General features: G+C 33.6%; 1 protein-coding gene and 1 pseudogene across 1 annotated transcript; both read right to left on the reverse strand.

Annotated features, from left to right (window-relative positions):
• Positions 1-2,271: 2,271 nt before the first annotated feature.
• Positions 2,272-3,546, reverse strand: LOC103429996 (transcription factor PRE3-like). Its single transcript, XM_008368128.4, has 2 exons — positions 3,273-3,546; positions 2,272-2,643 (listed from the first exon to the last, which is right to left on the reverse strand). Exons 1-2 carry the CDS (start codon positions 3,399-3,401, stop codon positions 2,494-2,496), a joined length of 279 nt encoding a protein of 92 aa, XP_008366350.1. The 5' UTR covers positions 3,402-3,546; the 3' UTR covers positions 2,272-2,493.
• A 1,729-nt stretch (positions 3,547-5,275) lies between these two features.
• LOC103447937 (NADH dehydrogenase [ubiquinone] 1 beta subcomplex subunit 10-B-like) lies at positions 5,276-6,680 on the reverse strand (annotated as a pseudogene).
• Between the last annotated feature and the right edge of the window lie 13,161 nt (positions 6,681-19,841).

The raw sequence follows: 19,841 nt of genomic DNA on the forward strand, positions 1-19,841 counted from the left end.
GAATTTCAAGTCTCCAGCCAAAAGACTCTCTTGACTGAAGACTTGGGGGACTACTGTTTATACCATATTTAGGGCCTCATATTTAGACCTCGTATAAATACTTGAGGGACTTAAATGTAATTATGTAATAAAGGAAAGGGCAAATATGTAATTAGGGGAGGAGCCCTTATTCTATAAAAGAGCCTCATCACCCTCACAAACCCTAGGCCTCTCCTATCTAGGGCAAAGATCTCACACTCTCTCCCTCATAAATACTCTCAGATAAATACAATCAGTGTGGACGTAGCCCAAACCTTGGGGTGAACCACGATACATATTGTGTTATTTACATTACTTGCAGATTCACGGTCGGATTTACGTTGTTCCAAGACCTCCGGTTTTGTGCATCAACAATATTAATATATAATTGCCGTCATCATGACCTCCAAGCTTGTGGATACGTGTTGGTTGAAGAAAGTTGAGGTTCCACCATTAAACCAATTGGCAATATGGAGAGTAACCCAACTTATAAGCCCATGCAAGGCCCCTCCTTCCATCAATGTGGGATTCACTCTCAACACACCCTCTCATGTGTGGCAAATTTCCAAGCCTAATACATGGACAACACAACGGGGTGACGTGAAGCACATGTGGCCGTTTGACTTTACACGTGTGATAACCTGACTCTGATGCCATGAAGAAAGTAGAGGTTTCATCATAAAACCAATTGGCAATACAGGGAGTAGCCCAACTTACTTATAAACCCATGCAATGCCCCCCTCCCATCAATGTGGAATTCACTCTCAACATTGGCCACGTCATTATTTGTTGTGATTTGGCTCATCAAACTACCAAGACCAATCAAGTTTAGGTTTCCAATTGGTGTTGAGAAAGGAGAAAAGGAATGTGCACAGATTTCTCAGTAAGTCCAATCAATTTAGGGTTAAGAAATAAGTTAGCTTTTTCTATCCTAAAAGGATATAGGAATCCTATACTTGTAAGACATGTAACCTAGTCTATGTATTATAAATAGGCTTGTTCAGAGGTGTTTATTCATATGAACAACATAGACAATACAAGGATAGAGAGCCAAGAGAGAGAGAGATAGATCTAAAGCAAGGTTTTGTGGATTTAGTGTAAGGGTTTTCAATAAGTTCTTGTAACCAAGTTGTTATTCTCCATAATGCTGGTGATTTCTCTAGAGAATCACACAAGGAGTAGCAAAGTTCGCCAAACCTCACCATATTCTTTGTGTTTGTGTGTGGCGTTTTACTTTATTGTTCATAAATTATTTCGCATAATCACATAACATTATCATATTAGTTTGCATAACACTGGATACTATCAATGTAAAAGATCAAACTAAGGGGATTAAAATTTACATTATCACCCCCTCTCTCTCTCTCTCTCTCTCTAAACTAGCTACTTAGTTATTTTGGTTCCATGATGTATAAACAAGTTCTGGATATTGGATCAGTCATGAATGGCCTGAAGAAAATATATACATATATATATATATATATATATATGTATGTATGTATGTATGTTGTGCATTACCAGTACTATATCGTTAGTAGAAGAAAAAGTCAAATGTTGCTTGCTTATTCTCTTGCAGCTTTTTTTGCTTGTTTTCATGAGTGGATGGCCAGAAGTTGCACCCATACCATGTTCAAATTAAAAAAAAAAGGACTTAATTTACCATCCAATTTGCCTACGTATATATAGCTGCATAACATTTTCTATAAACTGGAAGGGTTCAGACTGGAAAAATGATTTTCAATTTTTTTCATGCACATTTATGTTTAATTATAATTTTGAATTAGATAAAGTAAAGGAGAATCAAATGACATAAATAAATAAAGTAAGCAAAAAAGAGCAAAATAGTATGCAAAAATTATTTTCCTTCAGAATATATTCAAACGATTTAGTTTATGTTTCTATTAATTAATTAGTTTGATTTTTTTTTCTTCATTTTAAAAAGGGGGACGACTGGTGGCAAGTCACAGTTATCCACCTATTATGGGGGCTGGAAAGACTTGCAGAGGTATTTCAGCCATTCCCTGACCACAGTCGAGCAAACTCACCAGCACACGATATTCAAATGCTACTTGTTTTAGCTTATTAATTAGTTCGATTTCAAATGCTACTTAATTTAGCTTATTGTCGAACTAAGAAGGCACACAACATACCATATTCCATTTCAGAATTGGAAAAAAAAAAAAGGTGTAAAATATAGAGTGAGCATGCCTGCCAAGTAATATCCACATGAACTAAAAGATGAGAAACTCTAGATAAGAGAACTGATCAAGTCCATTTATTATATCAACTCCATAACACATTACTACAGCTTTGCAAAAGGATTTTCTAGACCATCCTTTAGTTCATAAATCTACTGAACAAAAACCCTAGAAAGATAGCTATGGCCCAGATCAGAGAAGAAAAACGATGCCTATTACATAAACTGGTGACAACGATACTCTGCTGATGAGTTAATCATAGTCTCCTTAATTCCTTCTACTGCGAAAGTAAGCTCCTGATTACAGCAGCTTGGGCAGTGTCAGTTGTTGCCAATAGCTCGGACAGCCGCTCACTTAGATCGTCCACCTCTCTGTGCAAGTTTCTAATGTAGTTGCACGTTTCCTGTAGCAGTGTGGATGCTGAAACCTGTGTGCATATGCAATTCACTTTGATTAGCATGATATATCACATTCTAGTAACTTGAATTAGCACTGTAAACAATAGATTAACTGATTAACTCAATTCAACTTCCAAAGCCAAAATTTGTTGGAAAATTTTAGTAGGAAAATAATTTTGCCCGGATATATATATTCTTCAGGAAAGAGTGATTCATTAAGAAGAATTTATAGAGAATTATATATAGATAGAGTAGTATATATGAAACGTACCCCACAATCAAATCTCTACCCTTTTCTTTTGTTAACCGAGAGGGTTTGAACTACAGACCTAGCCTATTCTTACCCATCACTCTACACAAATAGGATACCTAATAGCTTACAATAAATTTTCTACCTTATATCTTGATCAAATAGTAAGATGGGAGCTAAATAAAATATTATAGCGGTTACAAGACCCATATATATAAAAAAATATGTATTCAGTTTAACCTTCTTTGCTTATCTTTGGATACTATAGAGCAAGGAATGCCCAAAAAATTCTTATTATTTTTGTTTTTCGTCTTTTATATAGTGATCTCATATGAAAGAGAAGCCAAAACCTAAGCGAAAACAGTATGAAAAGTACTTATAGTTAATGAAATAGATAGATATATGTACCTTGCCAGAACGTCTACTATTGCGAATCTCAGGAAGAAGTTGTTGCAACTTGGAAACAAGATCATTAATCTGATCGTCGGAGATTCTTGAACCACCGGATTGCCCAGATCTTGACCTTCGGCTAGACATTGCTAAGTGTGTGAGTTGGTAATGTTAATTGGAGGTATAGGCGAACTGTAAAATACTCAAAAATCGAGCTGAAAACTAATGTTAACTCAAAGGGACAAATGGGAAGGAGTTATAGGTGTCAGAACTTTTAAGTGCATGAATATCACAGAGAATCACAAGGTGGATATTCAACTTAGAAAGTGTGAAAAGAGAATAAGTGTTGAAGACAAGTTAAGGAGCTAAGTTTCTGGTATTTTAGAGAGAGAGAGAGAGAGAGAGCAAAAACAGAAGCTGTGGGATGTTGGGTAATGTTGAAGACAATTGCATGAGAGAAAGGGGTGGGCTAAGTCTGTATTTATATAGGGTTTTGAAGAGGGGGGGGGGAGAGAGAGAGAGAGAGAATATCAAGTCGTAAAGACCCCATAATTGATGTCTCTGCCTTGTATTTTACAAATTCCAAATTGTCCTTTGGGAGAAATTTTTTACTGTGACGCGAACACGGATAGTACATCACATATTTTTATGTAAGTGGTGGAAAATTTTATTTTTTAAGTTATTAATTTTTTAACATACATATTTCATTATTTATATAATGACACGTGATGTACTATCTCGTATGCCGATCACATTGAAAAATCTCTTATCTTTTGGATGTCTCTGGTGAACTCCCTTTGCCTTTTCGTGTGTGACTGTGTCTGGGAGATAAACTTAAAAGAGAGAGAGAGCTATAGGTATGTGTATTGTAAATACAAAAATTTCAAGAGAATTGAATAAAGTTATAGGTTGTCATTTCAAAAAAATTATCGTGCATTTAAAATTTTTTATTTAAAATAAAAATATTTAGAAATAGAAAATGATTTTTTTGGAATGTTGTTAACGTCTTCTTAAAGTTAAATAGACTTAAATTGTATAGTTACAAGCTTACAATGTTAATTACAACAAGACTGTTTATAATAAAACCTTATATAAAGAAAGAAAATAAGTGTGCTGGATCGGTGTTGTGTCTTGTGTGTATCTTGTGTAATGCGTGTGTGAGATTGAGGAACAACCAAAATAGGGCTACGTGATGAATGGTCTTAAGTGTTGACCAGTCAAAGTGATGAACACACCATGTTCTTTGCCCTAGCAAGGTGACATGGCGCCACGTGTCGTCACTGGAGCCAAAGCGTTCCACCGACGCAGATCCCTTGGCATAGTGATTCATGACTTCTTATATGTTATATATGCTAATTGGTAAGTCGTATTTTATAATAAAGTTTGTGTTGAGATCACTACACACTCTGATCCTAGCTAGTTGATGCAACAATATTGCCAAGTTAAGCAACCAATTGTGTATTCTGCTACAGTGTTAAAAGTTTCAGAGTTATGTTGATATATTTTTTCGGTCAGTCCCATTTCGTTGAAGAATTTCTAATAAAATAATCAAGTTTATTTTAGGATTTTTTGTATATCTCACTCTACATTGTATTTGAACGATTCAACCGTCTATTTTTTAGGTTATCTCTCAAATATCATTTCTACAAAAAATGGATTAAATGTAGTCATAATAATGTTTCTTTGAAAAACCGTATTCGTTTATTTGGACACTACAATTGGATGTCATAGTGATTTTGGATTTGTCTAATTTTTTGTAAGAATGATCTATGAATGGTATACTAAAATATAAACCGTTTGGATAATCCAAAAAGTTTACGGAATGAGCACCACAAGGAAAATAAAATTATGAGGGAAGGGGATTTTTTTAGTGGTATTTGTAGTTCGTTCTTTTATTTTTATTTTTGTAAGAGGGTTGGAGCACGGTTGTTCAAGAAGGTTCATTTACACTGGAGGTTCCGAGTTTGAGTCTTGTCAACATATCGCTTATATGAAAATAGAAAAACTTGTCCATGCAACAATTAATTCTGAAGCACATCGATCGAGAACCATATTAAACAATTTACACACACATCGCAGTAGTAGTATCCAATGATTTTAATTTAATGATCTTCTTGATGATGGCATTGCTCTTCTGGTGATGCACAAGCGCACTTGCTGTGGAATCTTAATTTTAATATACTAAGCATAAATAGTACATCCATAACCAAACTAATAATGTTGTATTTATATATGGATGCAGATATATAATCAAACTTTAGTGAGAGAATAAAGATCTAACAATGTTGTAGTAATTTAAATTTTGATCAATATTTTTAGAGATACATAGACAAAACCGAACATGATTTCCCAGACACGTGCTTGTGATGTTCCAGTCCATTTAATAGTTGTAAGGCTACTGGAAAGTTGACCAATTAATTAGTATGCATAAAATAAAATAAAAATTGTAAACCAAGGTAACTAAATTATTTAAGTTTATAAAAATATATATAACTTGAGAAGACTCTTACCTTATTGGCCTGGCCTATCAACCTGGAAGGTCCTGATCCTTTGTATATCAGAAATCTCTAAAATTAAACAAGGGTAAATTATATACTACCTCTCAAGTTTGAGGTCTATTACAACATCATACAACATTTCTAAAACATTTCACTTCCATACCTCACCTACTATTTTATTTCAATATAGTACCTCCGTTACATTTTCAATCCATTGATTCGTTAAGAGATGACGTGGCTGCCACATTTGTACGACGTGGCAAAAAAAAAAAAAAAAAAAACCTGAATCTTCTCAACAACAAAAAAAAGAAGAAAAAAACCAAAAATACCCAGAAACCTCCCCCCCCCTCCCGACCCACTTTTCTCCATCTCCTCCCACTTCACCTCCCATTCCTTCTCCCTCCAAACCCCCTAAATTTATGCACTTCTTCCAAAACCCACAAATCTCCACCGGCTCCGGCTTTGGACCATGGAACTCGTAAGGACGGTGATCCTTCCCCCAACCGATGCCGCGAGTGGACTTGAGGTACTAGTGGACGCGGTGGCGGCACTTTTGGAGGTGGTTGACGCCTTCGATGCGGTAGCACCACCAGAGTTTCTCCCTGATGATCTTGGCCTTCTCGATGTCGATCAACTTCTCCCGCACCAAGTGCTCCCTTATCTCCAGCATCGCCACCGGGTCCTTGTACGAATTCGCTGGATCGAAGTAGTCCGGTGGCAACTTGTCGAAGTCCACCACTCTCTTCTTCCGCCCCATTTTTCTCACGTAGTTTTGGATTGCTCACTCTCTCTCCATTTTGGCTTCGATTTTCGCAGTTTCGCAGCTTTTGCCATCTGCAGCTGCTTCGGGTTATTCGCGATCTGGGTGAAGGTGTTTCAGGATTTTTTTGTTAAGGCATGAGCAAGCAGTGGGACAAGATGGCAGAGGATGAGCAGCTCTGGGAGCTGATATGCACCAGGCACTGGGCTAACACAGGCTGCGGCAGCCAGCAGCTGAGATTTGTGGTCCTCACTCTCAACGGGTTCTGGCGGCAGCTTCATGCCCACTATATCTGGCATCTCAGCAAGGTGAAGGGGTGCGTGATGGGGGATGGGAGATGGGAGAAGGGGGGTGGGCTTAGGTAGGGGTGGGTGATGGGGATGGGAGAAGGGGATGGGCTCAGGTGGTAGAAGAAGGGAATTTTTGGTTTTTTTTTTTGTTTGTTTTTTTTGTTGAGAAGATTCAAGTTTTAAAAAAAATTATTTTTTTTGCCACGTGGTACAAATGTGGCAGCTACGTCAGCTCTTAACAGATCAATAGATGGAAAATGTAACGGAGGTACTATATTGAATAAAATAGTAGGTGATGTATGAAAGTGAAATGTTTTAAAGATGTTGTATGAGGTTGTATTAGACCTCAAACCTAAGTGGGTATTATGTAATTTACCCTTACACAAATGTTCATAATAAATTGGTTCCTGCAGGGTCAACGTTTCGACTTGCAACATAGCATTCATTAGTATGTAGAAGCACTCAAATATCCCTGGTATAGAGGTATATATATACACCGTGTTACTCTAGTTTAATTCCTTTCATGTTTTTTTCTTCTATGAGTAATTTCATGTTCATATATACTACATTGCAGAAAAAAGTTAGCAGGAAGTCTAAATTAACCATCACAACTACTTATTTTTTAGGTTTATGACTAGAATAATGAGACCCCAGATTTGACGATGACCATAGAGAAATAAGTTATGATTTGAACTTCATCTAAAAAGAAAAGCGTGAGTCAAAAAGCGAAAAGTTTTGAACTTTAGTAACAAGCAAATTAAGAATCGATTTATATGAGTTGAGTTCATTTCATATTTTTTTTTTCATGAAAACGTTAATCTTCATGTTACATTGAAAACGTTAGTTTATTAAATAGAAGTGTAAACTAATCATTTCTTAAGTTTTAAAGAAAACGCCAAGTAATACCTTTCATTATTTGTAATTGTTTGATGAGACTTAAACCCTAAACCCTAATTTGATTTACAAAACGAAAATTTAGGTAACTCTAAAAGAATAAGATAGGGTGTATTCAATTGGGATTTTGAGGGATTTTAATTCTTTTAATGAATCTAGGGGTATTCAATTAGGACTAGAATAATGAGACCCCAGATTTGACGATGACCATAGAGAAATAAGTTATGATTTGAACTTCATCTAAAAAGAAAAGCGTGAGTCAAAAAGCGAAAAGTTTTGAACTTTAGTAACAAGCAAATTAAGAATCGATTTATATGAGTTGAGTTCATTTCATATTTTTTTTTCATGAAAACGTTAATCTTCATGTTACATTGAAAACGTTAGTTTATTAAATAGAAGTGTAAACTAATCATTTCTTAAGTTTTAAAGAAAACGCCAAGTAATACCTTTCATTATTTGTAATTGTTTGATGAGACTTAAACCCTAAACCCTAATTTGATTTACAAAACGAAAATATAGGTAACTCTAAAAGAATAAGATAGGGTGTATTTAATTGGGATTTTGAGGGATTTTAATTCTTTTAATGAATCTAGGGGTATTCAATTAGGAATTTTTAAGTGATTCTCTGAAATTCAATGTGTATTCAATCATAATTTTAAGATAGTTTATTAAAATCCTTAGAAATTTGGGTGTATTCAATTATGATTTAAAGAAGTTTATAACATCCAGGTGTGTTCAATTAGAATTTGATTTTAAAGAATTTGAAAATTTGAGGAATTTGAGGGAATATGAGAGATTTCGTAGTGTATTTTTAAGCATCCACAAATCTCACATTTCTCCTAGAGTTTTCAAGGGAATTGAATCAAATTTTTGCATGGAATCTCTACAAATCAATTAAACTCCATAAAAATCCATGAATTTATAAATCCATTAAAATCTCTCAAATTTCCAATTGAATACACTCCCCAAAGATTCAATGGATTTATAAATCCATGGATTTTTATGGAATTTAATTGATTTGTAGAGATTTCATATAAAATTTTGATTCAATTCCTTCGAAATTTCATGGGAAGAGGTGAGATTTGTGGATGCTTAAAATATACTACGAAATCTCTCCAATTCCATCTAATTCCTCAACTTTCTCAAATTCTTTAAAATCAATTTCTAATTGAATACACCTGGAATTTGAGAAATTTATGTGGATTTATAAGTCTATGGATTTTTATGGAGTTTAATTGATTTGTAGAGCTTCCATATAAAAATTTTGATACAATTCCCTCGAAACCTCTTGGGAATATGTGAGATTTGTGGATGCTTAAAATACATTACGAAATCTCTCAAATTCCCCCTAATTCCTCAACTTTTTCAAATTCTTTAAAAGCATATTTTAATTGAATACACCTAAAATGTTATAAATTTCTTTAAAATCCTAATTGAATACTAAGGATTTTAATAAACAATCTTAAAATCCTAATTGAATATACATTGAATTTTAGAGAATCACTTAAATTCTTGATTGAATACCTCAAGATTCATTAAAATAATTAAAATCCCTCAAAATCTCAATTGCATACACCCTCCTTAACTTGAAAATAAAAATGGGAGTCGAACTTTTCGCTACTTGTACTTGAAGCAACAAGTCCCGAAGTTCATTAAAACTAATGCAAATTAACAATCGACTTTCATACGAGTTTAATTGATTAGATGCTAAGAAATTTTACTGAGTCCACCAAAACAAACTCCTGAAGTATCTAAAAATATACATGACAAAAATAGAAAAAAATATATATACACATCAACACACAGAAAGAAACAAGCAGCAATGATCGATGCAGCTGCTTGATTAAATGATTAAAGTTTAGGTGTATGTTAAATAATATATGCTTGGTGGGAATTTAAACCAGTGATGAGAGGACCTAGGGCTCAGCGTGCATCTCGCAGGCACATGACCTTGCGATCGAACAGACAGCGCGGACTGTGCTCAAACCTCATTTCTTAATTAATTATCAATTGTTTATGGTAAACTTCCAAACCCAGTTTCCAGTGGGCTGCTGTTTTCAGATTGTGTTTAGAAACAGTTCAGTTTTTGAGACTCCAAGAAAGATATCACTCTTTAGTCTCTCAGCATATGCTTTGTAGTCTGGAGTCAGTACTATCTCCTTATATTATAATTTAGGAAACTTTAACGAAAAACTCTCGGTACTGTTTACTTTAAGGAAAAATCACATTTTTACATTAAAAAGTCAATCCTGATACTATTCACTTTACCATTTATTTTGTCCTTATCGTTAAAACTCAAAGTTTTCAAACACTTTTCATTAGTTTTTCTTATAATTTAAGCATAGTATCTGCTAGCTCACGTAGATGTACTTTTTCATGTCTTAATTATTATTATTTCTTTGCCAAAAGATACTAGAAAGGATACAAACACAATACTGTATGTGCAAAAATGAACTTCTTGATGATTTTAGCTTCAATTATTTTTTTGCATATTACTGATTTAATTCAGATATATTAATTTATCAAAGTCCCGCTCTCCAATTAAGTCGATGAATGTAAGCTTAATTAAACTATTTTTAAGCCTAGGTGAGCTTGATTGAGCTTTAACAGTCCAAGTCAAATGATTAACTTACCGTCCTGATGGTTTTCATAATAATTATTTCAGAAATTAGGAGTTTAGTACGTGTGATTAGCGATGCACATTCTTCATATCTATGCGAAGCCAGTAATTAATGAAGGTTTGTTTGGAAAGCAATTTTACATGACTGAAAATATTTTTAGAGCAAATATTTTTTTAACCATCTTTAATAAAAATGCAAATTAATCCTGAAAAAAGTATTTGAAGTGTTTCATGCAATAAACACACGAGTGCTTTTAGAACCCAAAAACATATTTTTTTTTCTAAAAGCATTTTCAATAATTTAAAAGCACTTCGCTCTAAGTGTCTGTGTCTATATATACATCAACAGACAACTAGCACTAGCACCATCATAATTCATGAAATGATATAACAAAACTTCTCTATAGTGATACTTTATAAAGAAATAACTTTCATGTAGCCATAAAATTACGGTTCTAATTGAGGCCAGTTATATATAATGAATAAACTTCACATGCATTGTAATAAGTGATAATTTTTAAGATCTCTGCCTGAAGAAACTTGCCTCCACATAGTAATAATTGGAAGAGACCTCTTAAGGACAACACTTATATCCACTGCATGGGTGCACCTACTTATTCATCCTCTTGTAGTTATTGCATTGTCACCATACAAATATCATATACAAAACAATTGATCATATTTATCATCATGTAAATATATCATCTCTACAATAAATCCTTCAATTTGGAGCTTATTTAGTCATACATGTGTGTCGAATTTTCAAGTTGAACACGGGGACAACACAAAAAGGGTGACGTGGAGCATGTGGTATTGTTGGGCTTCACACGTGGGACAATGTGCTCTAAATACAAAGTTCAAAATCAGAGTACGTGACCAGTAAACATGATGTAAAACTACTAATAATACATAATTAACTGAAAAGAAAGAGAATACTACAAATTTGTTGAGACGGCTATAAACCGTAAAACTACATTGTGATTAACTTGTTGAAAATAAAGGAATACATGAACTCCTATATATAGAAAAACTAAAGCAACCCTAATCCTTAACACACAAGAAATTCTAATTCTTGGCCCACAAGAAAACTATAAATAACTAATTTTCCAACACCCTTGTCAAACTCATGGCGGTACACGACATGAGTTTTCCAACAAGTAGAGGAGGATGCAAGCTCCGTAAGGTGAACAAGACAAGATAAGTGAACCAAACAAGCGAGCAAGCGAACAATTCAAGAGAGATATTCAAGCAAACAAACAACTCAAGGGAGCAAGCAAACAAGCAATCCAAGTGAGTGAACAAGTAATCAAGCAATTCAAGCGAGCAAATGAATGAACAATCAACATCAACCACAAGGCAAGCAAGCTGATTCCAAAAGGCAAAAGAATTGATAAACGTTATAAGCTCCGCATGGTCCAGCACCAACATTATTGATATTGTACCAACTTAACCACCTATTGGTAGGTGCTGGGTTTTATCACAAAAGACCTCGATTATATTAGGGATGGAACTCTCATGTATTAATTTATATTATTTTGTTATATGACCCATGTGAGATCCTATTCTCTAACATGCCCCCTCTTGAGTAACCTCACAATGAGTCACTTGGGAAACCAATTCCCACATCGGGAATTGGTCAAGCCAATACACCATAGCAAACGCTAATCTTTTCAAAAGCTCAGTTAGTATTTAGTAGTCCGTCACTAGAGCCAACACACTACTTTTCGAAGACTTAGTTATTCAGTAGTCAATATTAGGAAGCAAGTTCGAGCTATATCATTGTAAACAGGTACACCATCGATAATTGATATTATTCCAACTTCACCACCTATAGCTAAGTATCGGGTTTTAGCACAAAAGGCCTAAGTGATATTAGAGGTACAAACTCCCATTAATTGTATAGTATTTTGTCATGTGTCCAATGTGGGATCCTATGCTCCAATACATGCAAAGTCTTTTCTCCTATCAATGTGAAATTCATTCTCAACATTTATTAATGCATGAATATTGAAATTATGTTAATTTTTGACTTCTCTACATTTACTAACATATAATTAATAAAAAAAGCATGTGTCTCCCACATTATTTGTAATCAAATAATACCTAAATTTTATGAATTAGATTGATAAGACAGAGTAGTTGATACATGCTCATACAAGTAAATAAGTCATAAGAGTAATTGAATCTCTCTCAACAGTTCAAAGTAAAACTTGCTCATGACGTCCATAATATGTATTAGTTTGCAATTGTTCTTTGTGAAATAAGTACATTAATTAGAACAATCGCAAACTAATACATGAATGTTACTTGATGCAAATGGTAATACGGAAATGTTGTTAAATTTAAGAGAAATGCTAAAGGAACTTTTACAAAATGAAATTTTTTATGAATTTTTTGTCATCTGATGTTTGTGGTTTAATATTTTATAATATTAGTACGAAAATTGATATTAAATTATGAAGAAACAGAAAATCCATGAAAAATCTCACTTTAAAGAATATCCTTTTAGCATTACTCTAAACTTAAAGCAGCACAATACCGATCGAAGATTATTGTTAGTTTTGTCGTTAGAGGCAAGAGTTAAAAGCAATTGCACGTGTAGAACTTAAAAGAAGCATCTTCTCTTCTTTCCATGCATTAGGGAAGAAAACTATGATTTAGTATTATTAATAATCACAATCAAGATGTTGGGATAAACACTTTCTTGTTAATTTAGAACGATACCGACTCAAACTTGATGCGATTCCACCGGTCAAAACCCGCACACGAAGAAAAGTCTAACCGTCTAAGTGAGTTTAATTAAGGTCTAATTTTTATCGGATGTACCCAAAGGGATTTTAATTAAGGTCTAATTGAAGCTATACACTTGTGGGTGTTTCAGTTTGTTTAAAAATCCTTCAAGGGTTTTGCATAAGGAATTAATTGTGCTAGCCATGGGTAGGCCATGACAAGGTTATTTTCTGAAAAATAAAAGCGAAATGCTAAGGAAATTCTTTTAAAAGTGAGATTATTTATGAACTCTTTGTCGTCTCACAATTTAATGTCAACTTTCGTGCCAACATTATAAAATATTGTATCAAAAGCATGAGGTGATTGAGAGTCCATGAAAATTTTCACTTTTGAAAGAGCCCCTGACATTTCTCTTAATAAAAATGAGTAAATTGTAGTAATGGTCCCTCAAATTTAACTCAATTGGAGCAATAGTCCTTCAATTAAAAATCTATTACCATTGGTCCCTCAACTCATCAAACTGTGCATCTATGGTCATTTTCGTCAATTTCATTAAAACTTCCGCCAAAATGAGTCACATGCTATGCACGTGAGGCTAAATCAAGTGACCAATATGGAAAATCAAATAAGAAAAATTGTATCAATGGTCTCTCAACTTTAGTTCAACTGGAGAAATGGTCCCTCAACTTTAACCCAATTGGAGCAATGGTCCCTCAACTTTAACCCAATTATAGCAATGGTTCTTCCAACATAACTCATTTGACATAATTATAACGGAGTTGACAAAAAGGACCATATCTATACATTTTGATGAGTTGAGAGACCAATGGTAATGAATTTTAGTGGAAGAACCATTACTCCGATTTGATTAAAATTGAGGGACCATTACTACAATTTACTCTAATAAAAAAGAAACACGGTTATTTTTCTATCTTTTAGTATTTATTAGAATTAGTTTTTGGTCAATTGAGTTCACATATACTTTAAACAGAATAGAATCCTCTCCGGATCCTCTTTGTGGGGATACGGAGGATCAATCAATCGTGTCCGTTCATCGTACATCATGAGGTTAGAAATCATTTTAAAATTTTAATTTAAAATTGAATATAAATAGTACCTAACGAAAACTGATCGCATGATGTACGATGAACGGACACGATTGATTAATCCTCTAGATCCTTACAAAGAGGATCCGGAAAGGATCCTTGTCCACTTTAAACCACTATTATAAAAATCACCGCCTAGCACCGCCTAGGCGGAGGCGGCTGGTCACCCCCCCGATTAGTTCCTAAGCGTTCGAAAATTAAGTGAGTGTGCCTAGACCTGCTTCAGAGTCCGCCTAGCCTGCCTAGCCTGCTTAAACATGCCTAGGCACCCACCTAGGTTGCGATTTTCACTTAGATAGAAAATCGATAACTTTCATTTTGCACTTTAATTTTTCAATAAAATGTAAAAGACTTATTGAATACTTAGATGAACGCTCATTATAAGCTTGTTCCCCATGTTTTCAATACGTTCTAATACTTCATAACCTATATGTCATTTTATTTTGCAATTTATGTATTTCAATACAATTATGTATGGTTTTTTTAAGTATAAATAGACACTTATTTATACAATAATATAATAAATTTACTTAAATTCCGCCTAGTCCGCCTAGACTCCCGCCTAGCTGCCTAGGCGCTAAGCCCCAGCCTGCCACCCGACTAGCGCCTAGCATCTTTTAAAACCTTGCTTTAAACAACTTATGTCAGACATCATAGCTGCTAGCTAGAGGTTTTTACCAAGTTCAGTAGGTTTTAGGTCGTGCACTCTTTTCCTTTTCTTAGAGCATTGCAGTTCTGATTGTATATGAAAATGTAGAACATATGTATCTTTTGTTGATCAAAAAGTTCTTTAACGAGCAATTTTAAAGAAATGTAAAATACTTATTTTTACCGGATAACAAATTACATTTATTCCATTGAAGCAAAAAAAAAAAAAAAAAAAAAAAAAAAAAAAAAAAAAAAAACAACAACACATTAATTTACATCGCTTATGAGTATAAATGAATTGTAAATGTTACATTTACATCTCAAATATACATCTTTTAGTACTACTAATTGTTAGGTTATTAACCTAAGTCGCCTCATGTGTACTCTTAATTCATGACGAGCATGCTGCATACTCTATATATAGTGAAATATCAGTTGATTTTGAGTTACATGCTTGCTTTTGACTAATTTGAATCTTAAACCATATGATAGAACATTGAACCATATATGTCGGTATATATCATGGTGATAAAACTAACCGCGATGTGCCGTATGATTAGTAAACCGTAGCTAACTAGTAGTATATATGCGAGAGGCAGAGGATGTGCAACTAATTAATTTGATCTCTGCGCTTGTTTAACGTAAGTTTATGCCAACTTGCAGTTCTAATATTTGCATGTCGACAACATACTTATTTTCTGACAGATCGACCAACGTGATAGCTGGCTTCATATGCTTTTCCCGATTGAATTTGTGAGAATACCTGCTACCTACTGGAATGACTCGTACGCGGAAACATGTATGTAGAAAGTGTGGCTTGTTTGATCCCTTCCTTTCAATGCAGGGAAAAGGTCGGGCAAAATTAATTAAATCCCCAATATGATTTCATTAAAACGAAATTTAAGAAAATCCAGCAAAAAATGGGCATCGTGAATTTCTGATCATTTCTATATACTGACACTGTATAGTAGTGCCCACTTTAATTTTTAGTTTAATTCATTAACCTCCACCTCCACCAGATTAACTTAATTCTAGTGGTATATTATCATGCTAGCTTATGTTAATTACATCTCTAATTCCCTTTATTAATTTTTTCTTTTCCCAACAACCAAACGAAGGAATGGAAAGGAGTGATAATGTACTAACCAAAACAAATTCCAATTTTATTTTGAGAAAAGAAATCCAAGATTTTAATATTTAAATGTAGCAATAAACACATACATATATAAAATAGGTTGAAGTGCTAACTAGTTAATAATTTAATACGATACTAATAATTTGTCTCTAGAAAGTGATCTCATAATTTGAACCATTTATGTTTTAAGCTATTATTCATTATGCTTATAAATGACTCGATTCAGAATTTATTTAGCATTTTAGTTATTATCTTGAACACTTTTTTGTTTATTAACTTAGTAATTGATTAACGCTACCGTATATACTAGTATATATCTTGGTTGTTCTCTCTTTAGGAGTTGTGTTGATATTCTTTCACTTTTGGGCTTCATATGGAGATCTGCAGATAATATAGGGCCAGCACCTTGGTTAGACCTTTCCCAAATAGAAGTTTATGGGATCCCAAACTTTGGGGCTGCTGCCTCCATCCCACCAAATAAAAAAAGTATAAGCATTTTTTTTTTTTGGATAAATTACATTATACCATCTCAGATACGTACGTGCTCAATTGCAATTTCATAAAACATTTTTAAAATATTTCAATCTCATACATTTACTTATTACTTTGTTTTACTTTCATACATTCGTTAAAAAATCTGTTGAATTAACCGTTAAGTAATGACGTTGACCATATTATAACTCACCTTCAATCTACAAAGGTACATAATTTTAACTCAGGAAAAGGTCCAGCAGTTACATTTTCTCTATTATTGGGGGATCTTCAAGTGATTTTTTGATGAGGTTACTGATTCCTGATTGATTGAAAATCCAACTTATTCCCAATTGTTATAAAATAATTTCATTTTCTTCTTTTTTAAATTTCAATAAAAATATCACTTAGTACTACAGTCTAATAGTTTTCTTCTTCACTAGTAAGTGAGAGGTATTAGTACTACAGTCTAATAGTTTTCTTCTTCACTGGTAAGTGAGAGGTATGTTTGATTCTCGCCAAAAATGAATTTGAATCACATTATTGCTCATTGTGAGGCTTAGCTCAACCTACAATTCCATTAGTACAGATAATACCATTTGTCAAAAAAAAAAAAATCAAGAAAAAGCGTATTAAGTGGGCATGCTATGACTAGCTCTAGGATGCCTGAATATTGGCATCAAGCTGCCCATAGAAGATGCTTAGCTCTGCGATTAATGGGACTCGATCAAATCTATGTCTATACTTTATATTTTCTTTGGTTGTCTTGAAAAACATGTATAACTATAACTATGCAAACATATAATTTTGTAAAATTACTAAATTAGTAACATACATATGTCATTTTCATAGCATCTGATGCAGTTTCTGATATTTTGAAAGGTTCTTTTGTTGATGTGGCCTAATCTGCAGTGTCAACCCTACTCGAATAGCATTGTCTCTGAAATGAACCCTAGCAGAACTTTGGCTTTCATTATGGGCAGCACACAGTGCAATTCGAAGCATCCAAATTTGCTGGCCAATCTTTTCGAGTGTCATATTTTGGTAACCATCATCAAACGTGAAGATATAGATTTGCCAACTAAATGTTTGACTAAATATCTATTAGAATTCATACGTGTGTGACGCTGTTACGAGTTGATTGAAAAATTTGTCCATTCATTATGTGAGACAAATATAGTGAATTGGAAGATTTTAAACTTGACTTGGTCCTCAAGAAGAAACCTCGCGGGTTGAATTCGACAGCACCAAGATCATTTGACCTTTCATGCTTCCATCAATGGTCTTCCATTTGCGAAGACTTGTATCCTTGATTTGACTTTGACCTTACATAAACAAATTTATCCTTGTTCTAAAAATTAAACACAACAAAACAATAACAGAAAAACAAAAACTAACAAACAAAACAAAACACAAAAGAGTAAACGCTGAATTTGTTATATAGATTGACAAAAACTATACCATGAGTACGAAGCATTACATATAGAGTGGTGTTATCCACACACTCTTTATTACTTTGTATATACACCCTCTTAAATTATATCATTTTGATCATCTTCAATTTAATCGACCTGACGGCCAGAAAAATGTGTCAAAAGTAAACGAGGGTGTGGATTTATAGAACCACCTTGCATATGTACATGCAAGAATTTAATTTAGAGGTCCAATAAGTCATTATTTTGAATGGTACGACCACTTAACTTAGGGCAACAGACAAAACTGCCGAGAATCATATTGATAAATTGTGATTAAATTTAAGATTCCATGATTAATTTGTGTTAGTGAGAGAGGGAGAGGAGATGTTTTTTTATTATTTTATTATTCTTAATCATATTTCTTAATCTGTGATGTGGTCTCCTTATATTGGCCTAAATAAAGCGGTGTCATTATCATGAATAATAATGCTAAATGTACTGATAATGCAGGTTTTAACTGAAAAGCCAATCATAATCTTAATTTGCTTAGACTAATTATTCCACGTCCTTCTTTTCCCCTTTTTTTGTTCAGTAAGTACTCATGAATATAATTATGCACAGGCCACGCAGGCTAGGGTTGTTAGTTAGTGAGAGTTATAAATAGAGATTGCTTCTGTGCCTTTCGCACAGGATTAAAGACGCATGTACAAATGTTACACTTATATGTGTATGCTTTTGTGTCTTTGTTCCTTGCAGTACACGACTCTCATTTGCAGTACAACTAGGGTTTAATTACTTATGGGCATGGATCACATGATGATGTGGTCGTGTGACTGCTCTCCAAGAAGGGCCTTTCACAAATAAGTTACTGAAAACTTCAATTTATATTCTATTTACACAAATACTTTCAGAAGGGAGGCCAATACATTCACAATAAAGTTCGATAAGTTGCGCCACTGTATTGGACACAACAACTATGTATCGAACTTATAAAATTATATATCATGATCGCATCCATGTTATTGGAACTCAGACACCTTCTCCAATCAAATGAAGACGCTAGACGAAGAGCTAGGTCTAGTTGGTGAAAAGAATAACCCTTTGAATTATATTATTCCCCTTGAATTATATTATTTCACATGACTGTTCTTTGCTTTTGGCTTTTCAATACCTTTTTTCTAGGTTCTGGCATCGTGAGGTAAGGCATATTTACATGGGGACGAACATGGTTGCTTATGGCATTGTGGGGTTAGGCATATTTACATTGAGATAACAACCTTGCAAGTAATAAAATCACTGTAACAATTACATCATGATGAAAAGACTGCACCACGTTTGATGATCATGCAATTATCAGCTAAAAAGCATTGCTATGAGTCACTTCCAACAAGTATCGAGCTTTCTTCATATAGTCCTTTGCCATGCACACAAACGAAAAGAAAAGCAAAAAACAGAGTATAACAACTAAAAATATGACTTCAGCCCTTGACACCTAATTTTCTCCACATAAGATCCGATAAAGTTTTTTACTCGAATAAAACCCATTGACTATATTTCACATCAAAAAATTCATTAATTATATTTGACTTCACACATATAAAAATTTCGATGCCTAAAATGCCCATATTTGAATGTTTGACGTACACAATTAATTCCATACGAATTGTGAGGAATGATTAATAGTTTTACAAAAATAAAAAATAATAAATTCATGGCCTAATATATAATAACAATGAAACATGCCTAATATATGTAATAATTCATGCTTAGTTAAGTCAATAAAATTGTATTTTACATATAGATGTAGGTCAATTATTTCACACACACATATGTATAACAAAAAAAAAGCCTAATATATGTAAAAATTCATGCAAAATAATTTACATACAAAAAATGTTATTTATTCAGTGCACCTACTTTTTGAATTTTAAAATGTTAGATTGCATAAAAAAAACCAAAATAATTCCCCCAACATATGTAAAATACATGCAAAATAATTTACCTACATAATAAAGTAAAC

The sequence above is a fragment of the Malus domestica genome, chromosome 14 (genome assembly GCF_042453785.1).
Source record: "Malus domestica chromosome 14, GDT2T_hap1".
NCBI classification, from domain to species: domain Eukaryota; kingdom Viridiplantae; phylum Streptophyta; class Magnoliopsida; order Rosales; family Rosaceae; genus Malus; species Malus domestica.

Excerpts from the sequence above, each read along its gene's own strand:
- LOC103429996 (XM_008368128.4), bottom strand. The coding sequence starts at position 3,401 with ATGTCTAGCCGAAGGTCAAGATCTGGGCAATCCGGTGGTTCAAGAATC. Across the intron at positions 2,644-3,272 it reads ATAGTAGACGTTCTGGCAAG|GTTTCAGCATCCACACTGCT; the intron begins GTACATATATCT and ends ATATGCACACAG.